The sequence below is a fragment of the Lepisosteus platostomus genome, chromosome 9 (assembly GCF_059453375.1).
Source record: "Lepisosteus platostomus isolate fLepPlt1 chromosome 9, fLepPlt1.hap1, whole genome shotgun sequence".
Taxonomy (NCBI): Eukaryota; Metazoa; Chordata; class Actinopteri; order Semionotiformes; family Lepisosteidae; genus Lepisosteus; species Lepisosteus platostomus.
This window is the reverse complement of record NC_142619.1, coordinates 43,386,436-43,405,803: the sequence shown is the minus strand read 5'-3', so window position 1 is coordinate 43,405,803 and position 19,368 is coordinate 43,386,436. Positions and strand designations below refer to the sequence as shown.

General features: G+C 36.1%; 1 protein-coding gene across 13 annotated transcripts in view; it reads left to right on the top strand.

Moving 5' to 3' along the window:
• cadps2 (Ca++-dependent secretion activator 2) overlaps nucleotides 1-19,368 on the top strand; it is a 295,984-nt gene that overhangs the window by 55,578 nt on the left and 221,038 nt on the right. For all 13 annotated transcript variants that reach the window (XM_088645120.1, XM_088645117.1, XM_088645119.1 and 10 more), the window contains exon 2: nucleotides 2,537-2,650. In XM_088645120.1, coding sequence (XP_088501246.1) covers nucleotides 2,537-2,650 — 114 coding nt within the window. The remainder of the gene's footprint in view (nucleotides 1-2,536; nucleotides 2,651-19,368) is intronic.

The following is a 19,368-nucleotide window of genomic DNA, read 5'->3' as shown; positions in this document are numbered from 1 at the left end:
TACCTGTTGTAGAACCACAGTGTTGTCTTTTATTCAGTTCAATTCAAGCTTTATTGTTCCCTAAGAGAAATTAGTTTTACGGTACAGTCAAACACAACATAATGACAAATAAACATCATCAAAAGGGAAGAGAATACAGTAGTGTTACGGGAGAAAAGCATCAAGAGACAAGGTAGTTACTTTGCATTGTTTAAGATTGCAGTGGGAATGAAAGATTTCCTGAGTCTGTTGGTTTTACACCTGGGGGCACAGAGGCGTCTCCCAGTTGGGAGAAGTGTGAATTCACATTGGAGGGAATGAGACACACACTCCATGATGCTTTTGGCTTTCTTAGGCTCCCTCTGTTTGTAAAGGATGCTTAAATTGATTTGATTATTCCAGATTATTTTTCTATTTATATTCACTAGTTTACCCAGTTTATTACAATTGCCGGTACTTTTGTTGCCAAACCAACAAGTGATGCAGTATGTTAAGACACTTTCAATGAATGATTTGTAGAAAAGTGTAAGAATAGTTTTATCTACCTTAAAGTACCTGAGTTTTCTAGGAAAGAAGAGTCTCTGTTAGCCTTTTGTATTAGTGTCACAACATTTGTCCCATTATTTCATTATTAATTTATAATAATAATTATTCATCATTATTTCAGTCTCTTACACCATTTTGTCAGGTCACAGACCCTGACTAACTTCTGTCGTAGACGGAATGTTATCTGTGTATCAAGAAGAGTTGTGTGGGCATCTTGGGGTATTTAACCTGACACTTATGGTATAGCAGTAATCTTTGTTTTTGTAAAGTTACCTTGTCTCTGTACTGCAACACAGTTTGGTTTGATTAACTCTGTCATTCCTAAAATTCCTAGACGTGAATTGAATAGAGACACTACAGTTTTGTTGCTTTAGTTGTCTTTTTTGTAAACATTATTCCTTGCACAAGCACACCTAAGTGAATACTCACTGGTTTTCCACTTTATTTTTGTACCTTGCCTACTTGTATTAATTTTGTGACCACTCGAAAGACCACTCGAAAGAATTGCTGTCTGGCACTTTAGTCACACTAGCCAATGGCAAAAATACAATAAAGCAAATTGCATTTTTCTTAAAAATTAGCTCTTTGAACATTCAGATGAGTCATATACTGTACGCATGTTATAAAGTGATGTAAGTATTACGAACACAGGAGCATCTGACACGAACTCACAGCTCTCCATCTATGGAAAACATACAGGCTAAGTTTCACTGGAAACGTCAAGCATCAGGTTCACCTCTATAGGGAGATGTACTGAAAGAAGTGCAGAATTCCAACAGGAGAAAATATAAAGGAGAAATAACATGAGGTATCTCATCCTTTCAGTATGGAATTCCTCAATGTGAGGTCTTTAAATGTTTTTTGTTTCCAAAATGGCAATTTAAATGCCTGCTCTAGACTCATCTTGCAGTGTTTTTTTATGTGGGGAGCTGTTAGCTTGTGTTAAGTAATTCCCAGTATGACAAGTGGAATTGTAATATGAATTTAATAATTTAATTATTGTACTACTTCAGACATTGTGCGGTAATTATCATATACAAAGTATATATCATACAAAGTTTGAGATGTTTGTATATATACCTATATAACTATGACCTTTATATAAACTGTAATTATATTCCCCCGCCACCATTTTGCTGTTCTGTTACTACAGAAAAATATGTTGTTAGAAACCATCCTATGCTTCCTCTATATGAGTTCCATTTCCATATACATGACTAATTTAAGATAAAGGGCTTCAATAGGTACAGTATGTCTGCAGCATTGGTGATGTTCTAGAAATATCGGATTCCTGTGTTACAATTATTTCAGCAGAACATAAGACCGCCACTTGCTATGATGAATGATTGAATCTTAGAAGAGGTAAAACTGGCAAGCAATTATGGATTTACAAACAGTATTTTATTATACTTAATATGTTGGACTTTTCCAAACATCAGCTCTACATCTATCACTAGTTGTGATTAATTTTAGTTGAAAAACTTTTTGTGTGTTGTATTGAGGTTAGATTTGTTCTGCTGTTAATAAAATGTATGGTTTAATGATACTTATCAAAGACTTAAAAATAGTGCCTGTTAATTTTTTTTTTGAAGGTCTTATCCCTTGCAGTTTTGTAATACTGGTCAAAATGGATCCAAATAGTACTCCTTGTATTTAAACATAAACTTGGACTTTTTTAATTTCTAACAAACAAATGGGTTTTAGGTGCTGTGGCATAGCGTGGGGCATGTTCAGTGTGGAGTTGGAGCCCTTGTTTAAGGGTAATGCGTTACCTTGGTGACCACAGCTAATTTAAGATTGCAGAATGATAGAAATACAGGTGCATATTTGAAAGATGTATACTTTGGAAGTTTGAAAAGAAAAATGGTGCTATTAAGGCGGTGTTTATTTATTGTTTCCTTACGTGCTGTGAACAGAAAACCTTAACATCAGTTAGTCCTATAAATGAAGGCTGCATTAACTAATTTGAAAAATATGTTTTTGTGACACTCTGAAATTTACTTTTCTACAGCTCAACAAGCAACAGCTGCTGACAATCAAGGAACGGTTTCAGGCCTTTCTGAATGGAGAAACGCAGATTGTTGCAGATGAAGCTTTTTGCAATGCAATTCGCAGTTATTCTGAGGTAGGTGGATTTAAATGTTATACTGTATATACTTTAATTAAAGGAAATCACATTGTTTTTAATGAGTTAATTTCAGTTATGAGTGTGCCTGAAGACGGGCATCTATTAAATAACATAATATCAGGATTTGTGGGATACTGTATTGAGGAAAGAAAAAAATATTGGCAAGATTTCACTATTGTGGGCCACAGTACAAATATTTTATGGGCCTTTCTCCTCTGACATCACACACTAGGAGCACCTCAATAAAATTAACTAGCCTGCTGACTCATCGGAAGTTAATCCTCTGACCTGAAAAACATTTGTCTTGAGTAATTTATTTCAGTAAAGGCCCAGAGTGCTTACAAGAACCTTTGATATGATATACTGCTTTACTCTTTCATTTGTTATATTTTCAGTAAAGTGTTGTCCACTGTCAGATAAACATTATCCTCCCATGGAGCTGCTGTAGATAGTAGCGTAGTAAATGCCTTATCCATCTTCTGTGTCCCACCATTTCCTCCCCAGTCTCCACAGGAGCCTCGAGTATTATGGTGTGAGCAAGTGGTGAGCTAAAGTTAGCAGACATTGCGCTCAACTTCGTTGATTGAAACCCAGTCTATTGTAGTCAGTGTGTTTGACGGTAAAATGGCTACCTTTTGATTTTCTCTTTTGAGAACACCACTTTTTTTGTTTTTGTGGCAAAAGTAATGTACAGTTGTATGACTTTAGATATTATGGAGATGACTTATGGCCTATTTATAAAATTGCCACTGACGTCTGTTTTTTCCCCACAAAACTTTATTTTGTAATTAGCATGTTTAAATTCATTTTTTTTCTAAAGGCTGTATATGTCCCAAAGCAGACATAAAAACAAATTTCATTGACAATTGAGCTCCACACTTTGAAAAATAATCAAAGATTTGATTATTGATGAAATCTGTCAAGTTCCAGTTCAGTCAGTGGAGCAATTTTTGATATAATTTTGAAAGGCTTTTCTACTGTGTGGATGAGGTTGCGATCTTTTTTGATGCAGGACCTCAATTTTTGGTTAAATAATTCCTTGCTCTTGTACAGTATATCTCTTTTCATCACAAAGGGTCAACACGTGATGCAAGCTTTATATGTAAACATCCTTGGTTTGAGAGGGAAATGAAAGTATCATTTATGAGTCTTACTTGGTATAATACAATAGCTATATACTGTAACATTGCTACCTAATAATAGCTTTATAGATCCCTGTCTATCTGTACAATATTTATCAAGGATGGAAAGCCGAAAAGTAAATTTATACTGAATATTGCTGCCTATTGATTTATGGAATGTGATTGCTTTTACTTTATTTTGTTTCCTGCTGAAAGCCAATCTTCCTACATGAATGGGTATAATGCATCAAAATGTGTCAGTTTAAGTACCTCTCCTTCTTGTACTAGTTGAAGACTTCTTTTGTGACCCAATAGGCTACAACGACATTTGAGATTGGCAGTGAGGTATTATGAAGATGTTTTGCAGCAAGTATATAATACATTGACAGAATACATTCTGAACTGCACTGTAGTGTGATATAGGTTGTTTGTTTGTTTGTTTTTAATTCACATTGCTTTTCCACTTTACGACTATCATCTTTAGATAATAATGCAAAACAATAAGGTGCCTGTTTAGGTGACTTAAAGTATTTATAAATAAAATATTGATAAAAAGAATCAACGAATATTAACAGGTAACATGAAAACAACTTATATTTAATTTCAGTCGGAAGCTGAAGTTGATAGTCTTAACACGTGGTTTAGAAGAAGCTTCTTCACCTGTGTTGATTTCCCCTCTAGTACATTGGGGCCATGTTAGACGTGACCCAGCTGAAACATTCATTTATGTAGACAAAAAGTCCTATATACTCTTCAAGACCTACACTACTAGATAACAAAACGATCAAACTCATCTCCCCCTAACTACTTAGCAATTTAAAATGATTTCAGTCTGTTGTATTGGTGATAGAAATAAGGAAGCTTAAAGAACAAATTGTTTTCAACAAAATAACTGTTAGCAATAAGGTCCTGGGTATTTATGAGCTTAAATTTTCCTTGAAACAGCCTCCTTTCATGCACAGCTATAATATGGTAATTCCTCATACTGGAAAAAGTTTAGCAAAACCAAATAAATGTCATCTCATTTAAGGTTTTTTATGAGAAAGATTTTAAAAAAATAATGCTAAATTTCTCAAAAAGTTTTCTAAATATTTTGCAGATATTGCATATTTTATGGTGGCTGTTTCCTTGTTTTGCAAGGGTAGTTAGTCTTGTTACAGCTAAAAAACATGAACTACAATGAACTACAGTATTCATCCATGTGAACATGAACCCTGGTGTTCGATATACAAGTGCCATATGTTTAATGTCCATCAAGCATGGATGACTGCATAGTCAAAGGCTGTGCTTTCTGCCTTAAAAACTGGTCTCTCAGTGCAGGTGCTCATTGTATTTTATGTTATTCTAAAAGGAAATATCATCAGAATTTAAGTTTTTTTAATTTCCATTAGTTACCTTCAAAAAATGTTGTTTTTTAATCGTCAAATCTTGAAATATTGTATCATTTTAATTTCTAAATATTTTAATTTGAATTGTGTTATTAACTTTATTTATCGTGTATTTGTGTAGTTAACAGTTACTATATTTGTAGTAATATATTTATCTTATAGTATTGCACTGATAATATGAAATAGCAGTGCTCACGCTTGGGTAAGTGTTGTTTCCAGCTGTAACTCCACGGCTGGTGGTCAATTACCAAATCAGTCAATCCAGTTCCTATGGCAGTGTGGTCAGGCAGGTTGTCAGTACCACTGGCCTGTAATTAAATGGCACTTAACTTGTTACTAGAAGGATCCTTATTCTCACTCTCCCAATATTGCAGTCCTCGGTCTTAGCACTAACACCAGTGACTTGGCACTTGTTCCTCTTGTTATTCCTCTCCAGTGTTTGTGTTTCTTCTTGGCTGTACTTCTCTGCTTGTCTCTTTGACCACACTTCCTGGATCTCCCTTTGTTTGTAAACTCTGTTCTGGCTTGACCTAGATCACCTGACTTTGTGGACCCTCTCCGCCATTTGGGCTCTCTCACCTGCTTGACCATTCTACATGGATTTCTCCTTTGTACTTCTGCCTTTTCATCTCTGCAGCATGCCTGCTGGGCTGCGTAGGTGCATTCTGCCTACCTCTCTGCTTGCTTGTTCCTGCAGTGCTACTGTCTGTCGTCACCACCCCTTAGCTAGGATTCTTCATCCAACATAGACCACTGCCTCCATCCGGTTTGTTCAGCGGTTCATTACAGAAATACAGCAAGCTAAATATCATTATGTAGCTGCAACATTATGGCCAGACCTAGAATGAACTGTTTAGAAAGATAAGTCTTCAGAAGATTAATCTTCCTCTTGCATGGAAACTAAATTCAGGAGCTGGTCTACTTTGAGCCACCTCTTTTAGGAATATTTCCAAGATTGGGCTCTAATAATTTGGATACCCTGGAATTCTTGACCAAGCCACCGTAAGTTGGGTCCATTATGACACCTCCCGTGACATGCCCAAATTAGAACATCTCAGTGTGCAATTCCAAGAGGATGTAACTTGTTATTAATCCAGTAACATACACTTCACATAACAGTGCATGGCCAATCACCATACATGGTGACGCAACTTAAATGTTGTTGCACTGTGTACTTTGTCTCCAAGGTTTTGGTGGCTTGACATCATAATTATTTGACAATGACTATCACTGACCATGTCAAACTGCTAAGGCAAAAAAAAACCTCAGGCTGGCACAGACCTGTGTAAAACAGATTTCTCTATTTGACATTACAAAACTGCCTTGGTAGCTAGAGACGTTTTTTGATAAGCTTCCAGCTTTGACACTATAATGATACAGTAGGACATTTGTCAATGCAACCGATTATCAATGCATATTTAACATAGCAGCTACAAATTATGGAGCCAAATTTACCAACTTTCTCCCATCTGGATCTCATCATTGAATTTTATGTGATAAAGACATTTTTTGTACTCTGGGGTATATGGAATATGAAACTGTCACTTGATTTTTGCACATAAAGAACTTCAGGGACAAATGCTGCCCTTAATATATATATTTGCAAGTGTATGAAGAGGATGAAAGATGTAACCCCATGTGACTTCTTGTGGTCAAAGAAAAACAGTACAAATGCAGTATGTTTAATTGAAAAATACATGACTGGGAGAAGCTAATGAGTTAGAATAAATTATATACATAAGAGTGTTTGAGTTTCCTGATTGCTTTCACTTTCCAGGAAGACATTCTCATTTCTGCTTTGCTAAATCACTGTTCTTCCTAGAGTGTCACCTCACTGTCCTTATTGTAATTAACTCCAATGTCTACACTTTCATAGTGTACACTTCTCCCAAATGTAATTATGTTTTTTTCTAAAAAAGTAAGAACTGTGATTTGATCATTGGAGGATTTTGGCAAGTTAATATTTAAAATGTTTGGATTAGAATTTAATTGATTTTACATACCGTGGGCAACATTTTGAAATTAGAAATGCAACATTACTAACCTGGTATTTGTACAAATAGGTTTTTCAGGGAAAAATGTCTTTAAGAAATCATTGAGCATTGTTCCAAGCTCAGGTGAAGTTTTTTAGTAATAGCTTTTTAGAAGTTTATCACATTACCATTTCAATTTATTATGGAATTAAAAATTGCAGGTATGTTAAATATTCTATGTGTTAAAATCCAAACTATATGTTTTGTTTTAATGTTCATAGTACTATAAGACTATATACTATGGAAGTCTGTTTCCGCCAGGGAGTAAAAAAAAATGCACTATGGTATCTTGCAATTGCAACTTAGTATCTCAGAATTCCGACTTTATATCTCACAATTGCGACTTTATATCTCAGAGTTCTGACTTTATCTTTAAATCGACTCAATTTGATATATGAAAAACAGTTTATTATTCTAATGTGACTTGTTGTGAACGCAATGTGCTTCTTTCAGGTTTACATCTGCATTGAGATCATCTATATTGTGTCTTAATGCAAATTTTAGCAAAGAGTAATTAGGATAATTTATATTTAAATTATGATTATGATCAACTATTTCACACATACTGTACTGTAGTGGCTTTATAGCCATATGATCTCATACTGTACATAATATATACCTTACTGGTATATATTCCACCATCTTCATAAACATTTTATGTATTAAAGTCTTTAACTTGGTAACTAATGGTGGTTATTTTGGAGAAGTTTTGATGTGCTTGTTTTAACTATATAAAAGTTATATACTTCATAAAAAGCTATAATGTTCAATCGTGTTCTAAGAACACATAAGAATGCTTGCTGTTATTGTTGTAAAAATAGGTGTAATACTGATTTAATACCACATGATAGGAAAATATTAATATGGAATCATTTAACTAAAGATATTTTGCCAGTTAAAAATATTACTTGTGCACATTTTGGAAACATTTTGACGTTTGTTTTTTAAAAACTTAAAAATAAAAGCTTTTGAAATGTAATTAAAAAGTATATGGCACACGCTTCTTAATAATAGCTTCATTTATGAAGTCACATAAAACAGCAGTTCTTTTATAGTATTCTATTAATGTACTGTATACTGAACATGCTAAGGAACCAAGCTAACATTTTATAACTTGAACTGTAGCAGCCTCAACTGTCTCATGAACAGAATTAGATTCTGTGACTTATTTGATGTCAAGCCATTGCTTTTCACCTTTCCCCATACATCATCTTAGAAGAAAGAACACTCCCTTTTGATTTTTATGTAACATCTGTTACAAAATACAAGGAAGTCAAAATTACATGTAAGGAATTAGATTGAGTGAAAATTAATTCTGCTCCATGCACCTGCTTAAATGTTTACCACCTCGATTTTTAAGGAACTTAAATTATACATCAATAGACATAATTCTTTAATAATTCATAGAGGTATTAGGAACAAATATTTTAGCTTGTAGTTTGTAAGCCAAGCCTGCATAAGAACTAAGTTAAAGCAAGCGCTACAGGATGCATTTTGCAATGGAATATTCTAGTCAAAGTTGACTCGAAATATTTTGTGCACATGCTCGTCTGTTTCTTCATAGAAAGGTAAAGAGGTTTTAACACCTGTGGCATTAATGGAAATTGTTAGCCATACATTCTTCTTGCTAATAGCACATACTAGTTAGTAGTTTAGAGCGCTTAAAATGCATCTCCTGAAAGCAATTCCATTATAGAACCCGAAGGATTTCTAATTGCCTTGATGTAATTTGAAGAGAAGATAAAAGGCCTAAATATGCAAATTGGTTGGAAAAACATGACAGAAATCCAATATATCAGTCATGAAGCTGATGCGAGATCACTTGCACTTTGCAGTTAACAGTAAAATCATTTGACATCGTTCTGTCCTTGAGTTAATCATGTATGAACAGCAGTTTTATTTTACAGTACAAATATATACATAGAAATATAAATGGGGGGGCAAAATCCTGGTAACTCGTGGGTTTCTAGGGTTTTATTATGTACTGAAGTAATGCTTTCTAGTTTTTAATCAAGTCTTTGAAATAGAATATAGTTATTTATATTAGTAGACATGACCTGTCATACTGTATATACTGCACATGCTATGCTGAAAGGTATTAAAAAGACAAATGAGTTGGGGAACCAACAGTATTTGTTGCTTTTTCCATACCTCAGTAAATATAGAAACATCCAACTATTAGTTTTCTCCATTATTAACATTGACATTACTGGGCTGCACGGTGGCATATTGGTTAGCATTGTGTCTTGTAGTGTCTTGTAGTGCTGGGGACCTGGGTTCAAATTCAGGCTAACTTTGTGGAATTGGTATGTTCTTCCTGTGGATTTAATCTAGATGCTCTGGTTTCCTCCTGTAGTCTAAAGACATACTGCTTGGTTAATTGGCTTGTGGGAAAACTGGTGACAGTGTGGTTGTGTTTGTGTCCTGCCATGGGCTGGCTTCCTGTCCGGGATGTATCCTATCTTGCACCTGTTGCTTGCCGGGATAAGCTTCAGCTTCTCCATGACCCTGTATTGGATAAAACAGTTAGAAGATGGATAGATAGCTGTATGAGTTGTTGTCTTGGAAGATATCCTCTTGTGTGCTGTACAATCCAGTCAATGTGAACCCTATTTAATGCAATTTGTGTTTACTCCTCCTTTGGGTCTTTGGGTCTCAGTATTACTCACATTGTTTTCCTCCATCTGGTTTGGTTAGGGGCTAAATAAATTCCGGTAGGTGGCTGTGTTGGCATGCGTAAGTTGCAAAGGAAAAAGTAAAGGTTTTTTTCTATGCTGAAAAGAAAAGAGACGCAATTGGCCACTTTCATAAAATTAATCCTAGTATTTATTAATATGTGTTCCTTTTCACTGGAACAGATTTTTTTCTGTTCTTGCTTGAGTCTTGAGAACATTTCACTAGTGATTTTTAGAATATGTTCTCATTGGATTCTTCAGTGCTTTGATGTTGAATTTAAATGTACATTTCCATTTCTGTAAGCAATGTTTAAGAATCAGTGTTATGGACATAATTGAACAGATAAGCTGGATATATGAATATCTTATTGTCTGTTTTTCTGGCAAAAAAGGAAGACAAGCCTATTTTGGGGAAAACAAATGCAATTGACATAGACATATTTAACTCTTTACTTTTTAGAGGTTCCATCTCTAAAGGTGAAATTTTCAAGTTGAATAGGTCACAAATACAGTGCAACGTTTTGGCCAAACATCATTACCTGGATAATCTGTTCTAGTTCTTAATTTTCAGTGTTCTTTTTTTATTTTAAAAAGTGATTTTCTTTCAGGAACAATGATACAGACTGTGTTTAGGGTTAAGCAGAGTGTGTCCTAGAACTAGATGCTCAATGGCAGGTAGAACTGCCAAAATGTACTGTACTTCTGCCTTAAAAGTGCTTGACAACCTCTTGTTACCATTAGTTGGTTGAAAAAGGATTTGGAAGAATGTGCTGAGAAAGGAAAACGCCTATGCATGACATTTTATTGTGTGAAAACTGCTGTGCAATAGCATGCAACTTTGATCTAGTGGTGTGGAGACCAAGACTATTGGAGATCCCATTACAGTCCTGTATGTGCCAGAACAGCCATTGAAATATTCCAGATGGTACATTTTCTTCTTCCTGTTTTGCTGTTGAGGAGATTCCCATTTGCTGACCATGCAGGAATCATAACAAGCCTTTAGTGTAACAGTAGTTGCCTCAGGACTGAAGAAACCTGCTTGTGCTCCAACCTCTCAATACTGACCCAGCATTATTGATTGCCTGTGTGCGGAGATGGACTTTAGAACCCCTTTCGCCTGGTAGTGGAGACCAACTGAAAAGAGGTGCTCCATGTAATAACCAAATATACAGTAGAATACTTCCACTACTATAACAATTGGCCATCATGGAAGAACTATAAACTCTTATTCTTATGGTCATAAAGTGTGGCTCGTGTCTGATGCGGGTGGTCTAACAATGAAAACATATTGCACTGGGCAGTTTGCAAATCAGTGTGGATGTCAAACCCCTGGGACTGTGACAAAGTAAGAAGTTTTCAGATGAAACTCATAACAATAGAGGAAGATTTTTGTTGATTTTGCAATGGTAGACCGTTCATATACAGTACCGGAGAAACCCCAAAAAAATGTTTCCTGAGCAAACACAATGTGAAAGGAAATGTCGTTTTAGTGGCAGTAGCATAAAGATGTGGGGGGTAACTCATGCCAGCATAAAAAATAAGCCTGTTTTTGTCAGTACTCATTTCAACAGTGTTGGCAACATTTTCAGATGTATGTTCCACATATTGGTAAAACTACCATTTTAATCATTCAATACATTAACACAACAGTAACATTCACACTAGACTTTTTGGGGGATCTAGTATAAAAATTGGATACTTTTTGTTGTCTTTTGTTAAAAAAATGTGTAAACCTGTGGGGGTTCCAGTGGGGTTGATTGTATAAACACACATTAACATCAACCACACCAAAAGTTTCTGATAAGGGTGTTGCCTTACAAACTGAGGAATATCCCTGTTCACAAGGTCACAGTGTATTGAATTATTCTTGTGTTTGATAGACCAGATGCTAATCAAAAGACTTCCAAATTTTTATAAGTGTGTTGGTGTATAATTAAAATGAAGGATTGAATTTACTTTAACGGTGATTGTGAAGTGACAGGTTTGTCTCTTGACATGAACCTGACAATAGCTACACAGCCAGAAAAATATATAAATTGCATAACTCAGGAAGAACAATTCTATTTTTTAAATTGATGACCTGGTCATGACCAGTACACAGACCTTGACTGTACTGAAATGTTATGGTTTGAGCTTGACAAGAGAGTGAACAAGAATGATTTTAACAGCTAAAGTCTGCCTAGAGAGATGACTGAAAAAAATGAATTGATACTACTAAATCTAAGACAAACAGTACTCAACTATATGGATTTTAATAACAAGATATTTCGATAAGTTGCTGACCTTGCTGTAAAATATGCACAAAACTGTCAGGATTCATACATTTACAAATTAGAAGCTTATTCTGTTGCCTATTATTGAAGTTGCACAAGCAAGTACAGTATGCATAAAGCAAAGTGTCATAAATTTTGTAGTTGTCTAACTTGGATTTTTACAGGAGTCTAGTAAATCTGGTGTTTAAATCCAGTTTATTTTTATGCATTCCTTGCAATTAAAAACATAATTCCAAATGGAATTCCCCTAACCTCCGTCATCAGAAACACATACATCTTAAATCATGGTTAATGAGATCTTATAATAGCAGGTATTTCTGCTATTTCTGCTTCTGTCCCACATTCTTTTACCGTAACTTAAGTAGTGGTCAGAAGCTTATGGTAATCTAGGATACTGTCATAGCTGCATCCAGCCTCTTTGTCCTTCTATACTAGTCTCCTCACAGGAGACACTCTTAAGCTTTAATAAGCTAAAGCACATATGAATCTTTTAATGTCAGAGTATATTTGGTTTATCTATATCTTCTAGGTTTCCCTGCAATCTGGCATGTTGCACTGATCATTTTCTTTTTCAAATTCCATTCAAATTAATTCTTTCAAAATGTTTTTTTTTATATTGTATCTATTTGTTCACAAATACTTTAAATTTATTTTGAAGAAGTTTATATATTTTGATATATTTCCTGCATGTGGCTTACAATATATTTGTGTTCTTTGTGTATTCCATAGTTGGGTTGTAAATCTGTTTCTAAGTAATGTGTTAAAAATAATCAACCGTAACCAAGTATATTAATTCTTTCTAGTAGTTTGCACTATATTTTATCAGTCCCATTTGTACTACAAACACTGAGGGACTTGTAAATTATTGTTACAAAACATCACATCCCTCATTTGTTTGCCTTTCTTTGGTAATTGATTTTCTTTTTTTTGTACATCTATTGTACTGCAGAGATGTGGTGCTTTTTGGGAATCCACGTGCTTTTACATATAGTAAGGTTGTCTCTTTTCCCAAGTAAGCATTTTGTTGTTTTGAAAATCTTAGTGCATTGAAACAAACTGTGGGTGATCCCTTGGGGAAATAATCCATCCAGTCTCTGGAGTTTAAACAGTATGATGACAGTTGGACTCCCACTGGAGAAGAGAGGCTCCATATTGTTGTAAGTCTGACAAGAGTCAGTTGCTATCTTTGAGGAGGGTAATTCATTTATATGGTCATGGGTAACAGAAACGCAACATTTTCTTGAATGAGAATATGATAGTTATAGCTTTTGTACTTGTAAAGGTGTTAATTAGTTTTAAGCCCTCTGACCAGCAATACAGCTTTTGCAGTGAGGCATTGCAACCTGCCAATAACACAAAAGCTCGTTGGGTGCACTTTTACCCAACAATGTCCAGGTGGAACAATGCCTAATCAGGTCATCTTTAAAAAGGCCTTAATTCAAAGCTTAGGTCACTGCAAGAAAAAGGCCACATGTTGTCAGTTTTCTGTGCATTCCATAATGCCTCGAATGTCACCAGAAACTAGGGAGAGTGCCATTGGCATGCTACAGGCAGGCTTGTCATGTTCCAGCATTGCCAGACACTATGGAGTAAGCTGCCCCACTGTGTCCCAACTGCAGAGACAGTTTCAGCAGACCAGCAGGACAGTTGACCGTCTAAGATCCGGTAGCCGTCAAGTGACCACCCCAGAGCAGGACCGACACAGTGTCCATCTGAGAGATCGCTTCAGATCTGCCACCCACACTGCTGCTAAAACTGCTGGCAGACACAATGCCCGCTTCAGTAACAGGACAGTGAGGCTCCATGCTGCTGGCTTAGAGCAAGGCAACCTGTCAGACACCTCCTAGACCCAACTGGCTTGGGCCAGACAGAAGCTGCGATGGACTCCTCAGCAGTGGCATCAGGTCCTCTTCACGGATGAGTCACTCTTCAGCCTGTTCCACGCAAACGGGAGGGCCAGTGTGGAAGAGGAGGTGTTGCATTTCTTTTTCCATCAGTATATATATGGTTTGCCAGAGCATTTGAGTAGTCACTTCTCCTTTTGTACTTTTATTGTTTTAAAGCCTCTCAATTTTAAATGAAATCATAGGAAAACATGTAAAATGTATTCTAATTATATATTTATGTGTACTGTATGAAATGTAATATATCATGTACAGAAAAAATAATGATAGCAATATATTTTTGTTAATGAGTACAGTACAAAAACATATACAATACAAACGTAAATAGTAAGTTAAGAAATACAATGAAGTGACTTGGTAAAACAAAGAGTAAATTTAAATGATTTAGATAAAGTTCTTGTAAAAAGATTGGCTTGAAGCAAGATTTAAAAATGTGGATAGTTACAGAGTCCCAGAGTACAGTAGGATTTGGCTTATGTGTTCCATAGATGTGGTGCAGCATTCAAGAGATTTTATCACCCATTGTGTAGAGCCTGGTCTTTTGCTGAGTAAGAAGAGATTACTTTAATTTCAAGAAGGTTTTGCAGCATCCATACCATAATAACATAGAAACGTAAATAGATAGATACTTAGATACTTTATTGATCCCATAAGGGAAATTGCAGTGCAACAGCAGCTTAACACAGTCAACACATCACAGTGTAATGAAATGATACAATAATGCAAAACATACAATACAATCAGTACAGTCAGTGAGAAGTGCACCAAGAAGAGTTACTCACAGTCTAGAATATACAAAGAACAAACTGGAACGGTACACATAAAGTTGTATTGCATGATATAAATATAAATATAAACGTAGTACACAAGTCCCTGGCATATATTGCACCAAAACTATTGTAAACGGGAAAGCCAGATGTAGCAGAGAGTTTACTGTTTAGTCCAAAAACAGGTCAATGTCAACGTTGCCCCTGCCCAGACGCAAAGTGGATGCATTGTACAGTCTTATGGCAGAAGGCAAGAATGACTTCCTGTAAAGTTCCCTGCGGCACCGTGGTTGGATCAGCCTATTGCTGAACATGCTCTTCATTTTCACAAGCATGTCATAGAGGGGATGGAAGACGTTGTCCATGATGGCCTCTAGTTTGGACACCATTCTACTCTCAGTCACTATCTCCATGGGGGTCCACGTCAGACCCAATGTCAGAGCTTGCTCTTCTAAAGAACTTGTTCAGCATTTTAGCATCCCCTGCTCTAATCCTAGAGCCCCAGCATACCACTGTGTAGAAAATGGCGCTCACCACAACCGACTGATAGAACATATGTAGAATCTTACTACATACATTAAAGGACATGAGCCTCCTCAAGAAGGAAAGTCGGCTCTGACCCTTCTTGAAGATGGTCTCGGTGTTCATTCCAGTCTATCTTCGATGTGCACTTCTAGGTACTTGAGTCCCCTATCTCCACGCCACTCCCATGGATGTAGACAGGAGTAGGTTGGACCTTTTTTCTCCTGAAATCTATCACCAGCATCTTTGTCTATGCCACATTGAATTGCACATGGTTCTCCCCACACCACTCCACGAAGCTGCTGACCAGTCCTCTGTACTCTTCCTCCTGCCCACCCTTGATACATCCCACAATTGCAGAGTCTTCTGAGAACTTCTGCAGGTGGCATGACTATGAGTTGTATTTAAAGTCCGAGGTATAGAGGGTGAAGAGGAACGGAGAAAGAACTGTCCCCTGAGGAGCCCCTGTGTTACTGAAGCTGCAGTAGTAGTATCTGAGTAAATATGAGCGTCATCAGTGTAGGAATGAAACCTAAATCCATGATGAGGAGTAATGTGACCAAGAGGCAACATGTAAATACTAATTAGTAATTGTCCCACACAGAACCTTGTGGGACAACTGAGATTCAGAAATTATCTTCTGGTGGCCAAAGAGGAGCCAAGCCAATAGAAGGAAGTGATAATGATCACCAGATAAATTTCCCTCAAACAAAATGCCATTATTGGATATTAGTGGACTTGTGTCTAGGCTTCAAAGAATATTATGTAACCCAGAATCTAAACTATCTTAACATGGTATTTTTCCGTACAGTGTCTACCTGACCTGCTCAAAACGTTCAGAAATCATTAGATGCAAGATGAGATTACAGTTGAGATGCCACTGCCAGTTCTAGAATTTTAGTGGGAAGAACAGGTGGATTGGAAATAGGGTGGTAGTTGTTAAGGAACAGGTAAAAAATCATTCTGTACTGAAAAGAAAAGAGACACAACATTTTGTCTCTTGAGCTCTCATCAGGCGTAAGGGAGAGTGGGAAATTGGCAGCTGCTAAGCATGGGAGAACAAAGGACAGAGTAATTGTGAGGAGGTGGGGAACAGAAGAGAAGGAGTATTGACACACCTCTCTTCCCATTCTTCCTGAGTGCAGACAAAACCTGCAAATGAATAGAGAGGATTAGAAGCTGACGTGTCTGTTGATAAGAGAAGGGGGAAGGTGTGATCCTAGTTTCAAGATAATTGTGCTTTCGGATGTATTTCTGCAATAGGAGTCCCGAAACAACTTGTTATTTGCTAAGTACAAGCTGCAATCAATTAATCAATTAATCAGAGTTTAACTAAGTGACTAGTTAAATTTACTAAATTCAGTCTAAAAGACCGTAGACCATTTGTACCCTTTGGGTGAGACTGCCAGACCTAGTAAGAGACAAATAATAAACACACATTTAATCAGAACTGGTTTGGAATGCATCCTTATTTGAATGTACTTGAACAAAGTAGAAAGAATTAGTTCATATGTATATAGACTAATATTTATTTTAATTCCTTACACCATTCATCAAAGTTTGTGTCAATCAGTATTTTTATATATTTTTACTTGTCACATCATACATTTTGTATAACAATAATCTCTTCATCTATAGTATCAAGCCAGACTGTAGACTGTGACTGTGCAGTCAGTGAAATGCTGGTAAAAATCCAGAGCTTCCAATAAAAAGAGAGGTATGGAATTCATATCAAGATAATGTCCACTTGTTCTTTTAACAAGCACTCTTATTTAAATATAAGTTTAACAATCTCAATTTGAATTTTAAAATGAAATGATTACTACAGTTGTCAAAACACTAAGTGTCAAGGTATTCTTACAATAACCCTGTACAATCTATACTGTACATTGTGGTTGGAAAAGTTAGTTTTCTTATAAATGATTAACACTTTAAATTTAAGCTAATGACAAGATTTGTGTAACAGAAGGAGAATCGTTATTTTTTAAATTTGTATTGAATACTATGAAATGCTTGATGTAACATTACAGAAGGCTTGATCCAGGCATAGTCTTGATGGTGCTATATACAATACCTTCACTTCTTAATGATCATCTTCCCTATATGCCAATGGATATTTAAAGCCTTTTCATATAGTACCCATCCCCTTATCTGTGCCTTTGCACAACTTTGTCCCCTCAGTTCTTCTGAAACCTCCTTGGTGCTCATGGTTGGGTTTTTGCTGAGTGTGTGCCGAAGTAATGTAAATCCCCAGAATTTAATGCAGGTTGAGACCAGTTAACTTGGAGTGTGGTTTTGGAGGCAATTGGTTACACATGAGCTCATTTAGGATTACAAAGAAGGTGAAAATTATCCAACTTAGCTATTTCGATTTTTTATTTCTAGTTCATTTTCTTAAAGAAAACATGTTTGCTTGGAAGGTGTGGTGTAGGATATGTAGATAAATAATAGAACTGTTTTAATGCATTTTACCTCCTAGCCATAAAGCAACAAAAGAACTTGTAGATGCTCTATAGACACTGTATAAAGTACGGTCCGTTGTATTTTCTTTAGAGAAGAAGCTTAATTTGGCTAAATAAGCTAGAAGCTGCACAGTGTGATGAAATACAGAAATGTGCCTTCCTTCTTTCTTTATTTTCATTCACAGATAGTGTGGGAGGAGAACAGTATAAATGCCTATAAAACCAATGCTCACCATAAACAGTACTATATTTTGTGTGTCTTTGTTTTGAGATATCAGAAAGATATGAAAATAGTTAGTTCTGTTTCCTCACAGCTCTGGAGTCCTGAGCTAGATTCTGCATTGCCTTTTTGTGTGGATTTTAAATGTAATATCCATGTTTGCTGGGAGCAAACAGTGTCCATTGTCCTCCCATTTTTTTAAAGACATGCTGGTTAGGTTGACAGGTGTCTGTAAATTGTCCCTGTGTGTGTGTGAGCATGTGTACCCTTTGACTCCGAAATAGGTTCTGGGTTTTTGTGACTCCTAAGAGAAACAACCTTTTGGACAGCAGTGAGTGTATGTCTGTTCTGTTTCTTTTTCTCTTCCTGATGATCTATTTTATGTTGAATGTTGCTGAGGTAATTCATCAGGGGATCACATTGATGATGGCATTAAGTAGTTCCTGTTAAAAGTACATTCTGGTATCACCTCAAAACTGTTTATTAGTGGCTTTGATTTAAAATGGTTTAGGTTTCCATATGCAGGGCACTTTGTTCAAGCTGAGTGGTTCATTAGTATTTACGTGTGAAAAGGACACAAACATCAGAAGTTTTATTTCTATTTAAGGAGAATGTGACATAATCTCTTTTTTATTTTTGACCTATGAAATATTTTCTTTGTAACTAGATTTAATTTTGTTGGCATGCTTCTATTCTTGTTCAACAGCCTCATCAAACTGAGACACAGCTCAAACAAGCCAAGAGGGCCTCACAATGTCTCATACAGTATGCAGTATGCATTTCTGACCACTAATGTTATCCCTCAACTGCAGGCTAGGATGCTTAATTCAGTTTTTCACTAGCATTGCATACCAGGGGGGTTTCTGTTCATCTTGTTATGCAATATGTAATACTAGCCTGCCCCGTATTGATATAGTTTAACAAGCCTCATTGTTCTTTTCACAGGATGCTCAATGTTTAGTGTAGTATAAAACTAAAACAAATTAATAATTAGATGACCTGGGTGAAGTGTAAGCAAATGATTGGATTCAAATGGAGTCTTTGAGTATTGATCCAGTTTAATTTACATAATTAAAAAATTAAGCAAACGTTGAAAGTCAGTGAATGTAATTTTGACTGGTCATACCGTATGAGACACTGTGAGACCCTCTTGGCTTGTTTGAGCTGTCCCTCAGTTTTATGAGGCTGTTGAACAAGAATTGTGGAAGAAAGGAACAAATCACAAAGTCTTTCTCAATAAATGTAACATGATTCACTGGACACCATGTCACTGGGGTTCAACCAGTGCTGCGCAGGAAAGTATTTCCTATAGAGCTGTGCATGCAAGTGTTATGATTGACACTGCCATCT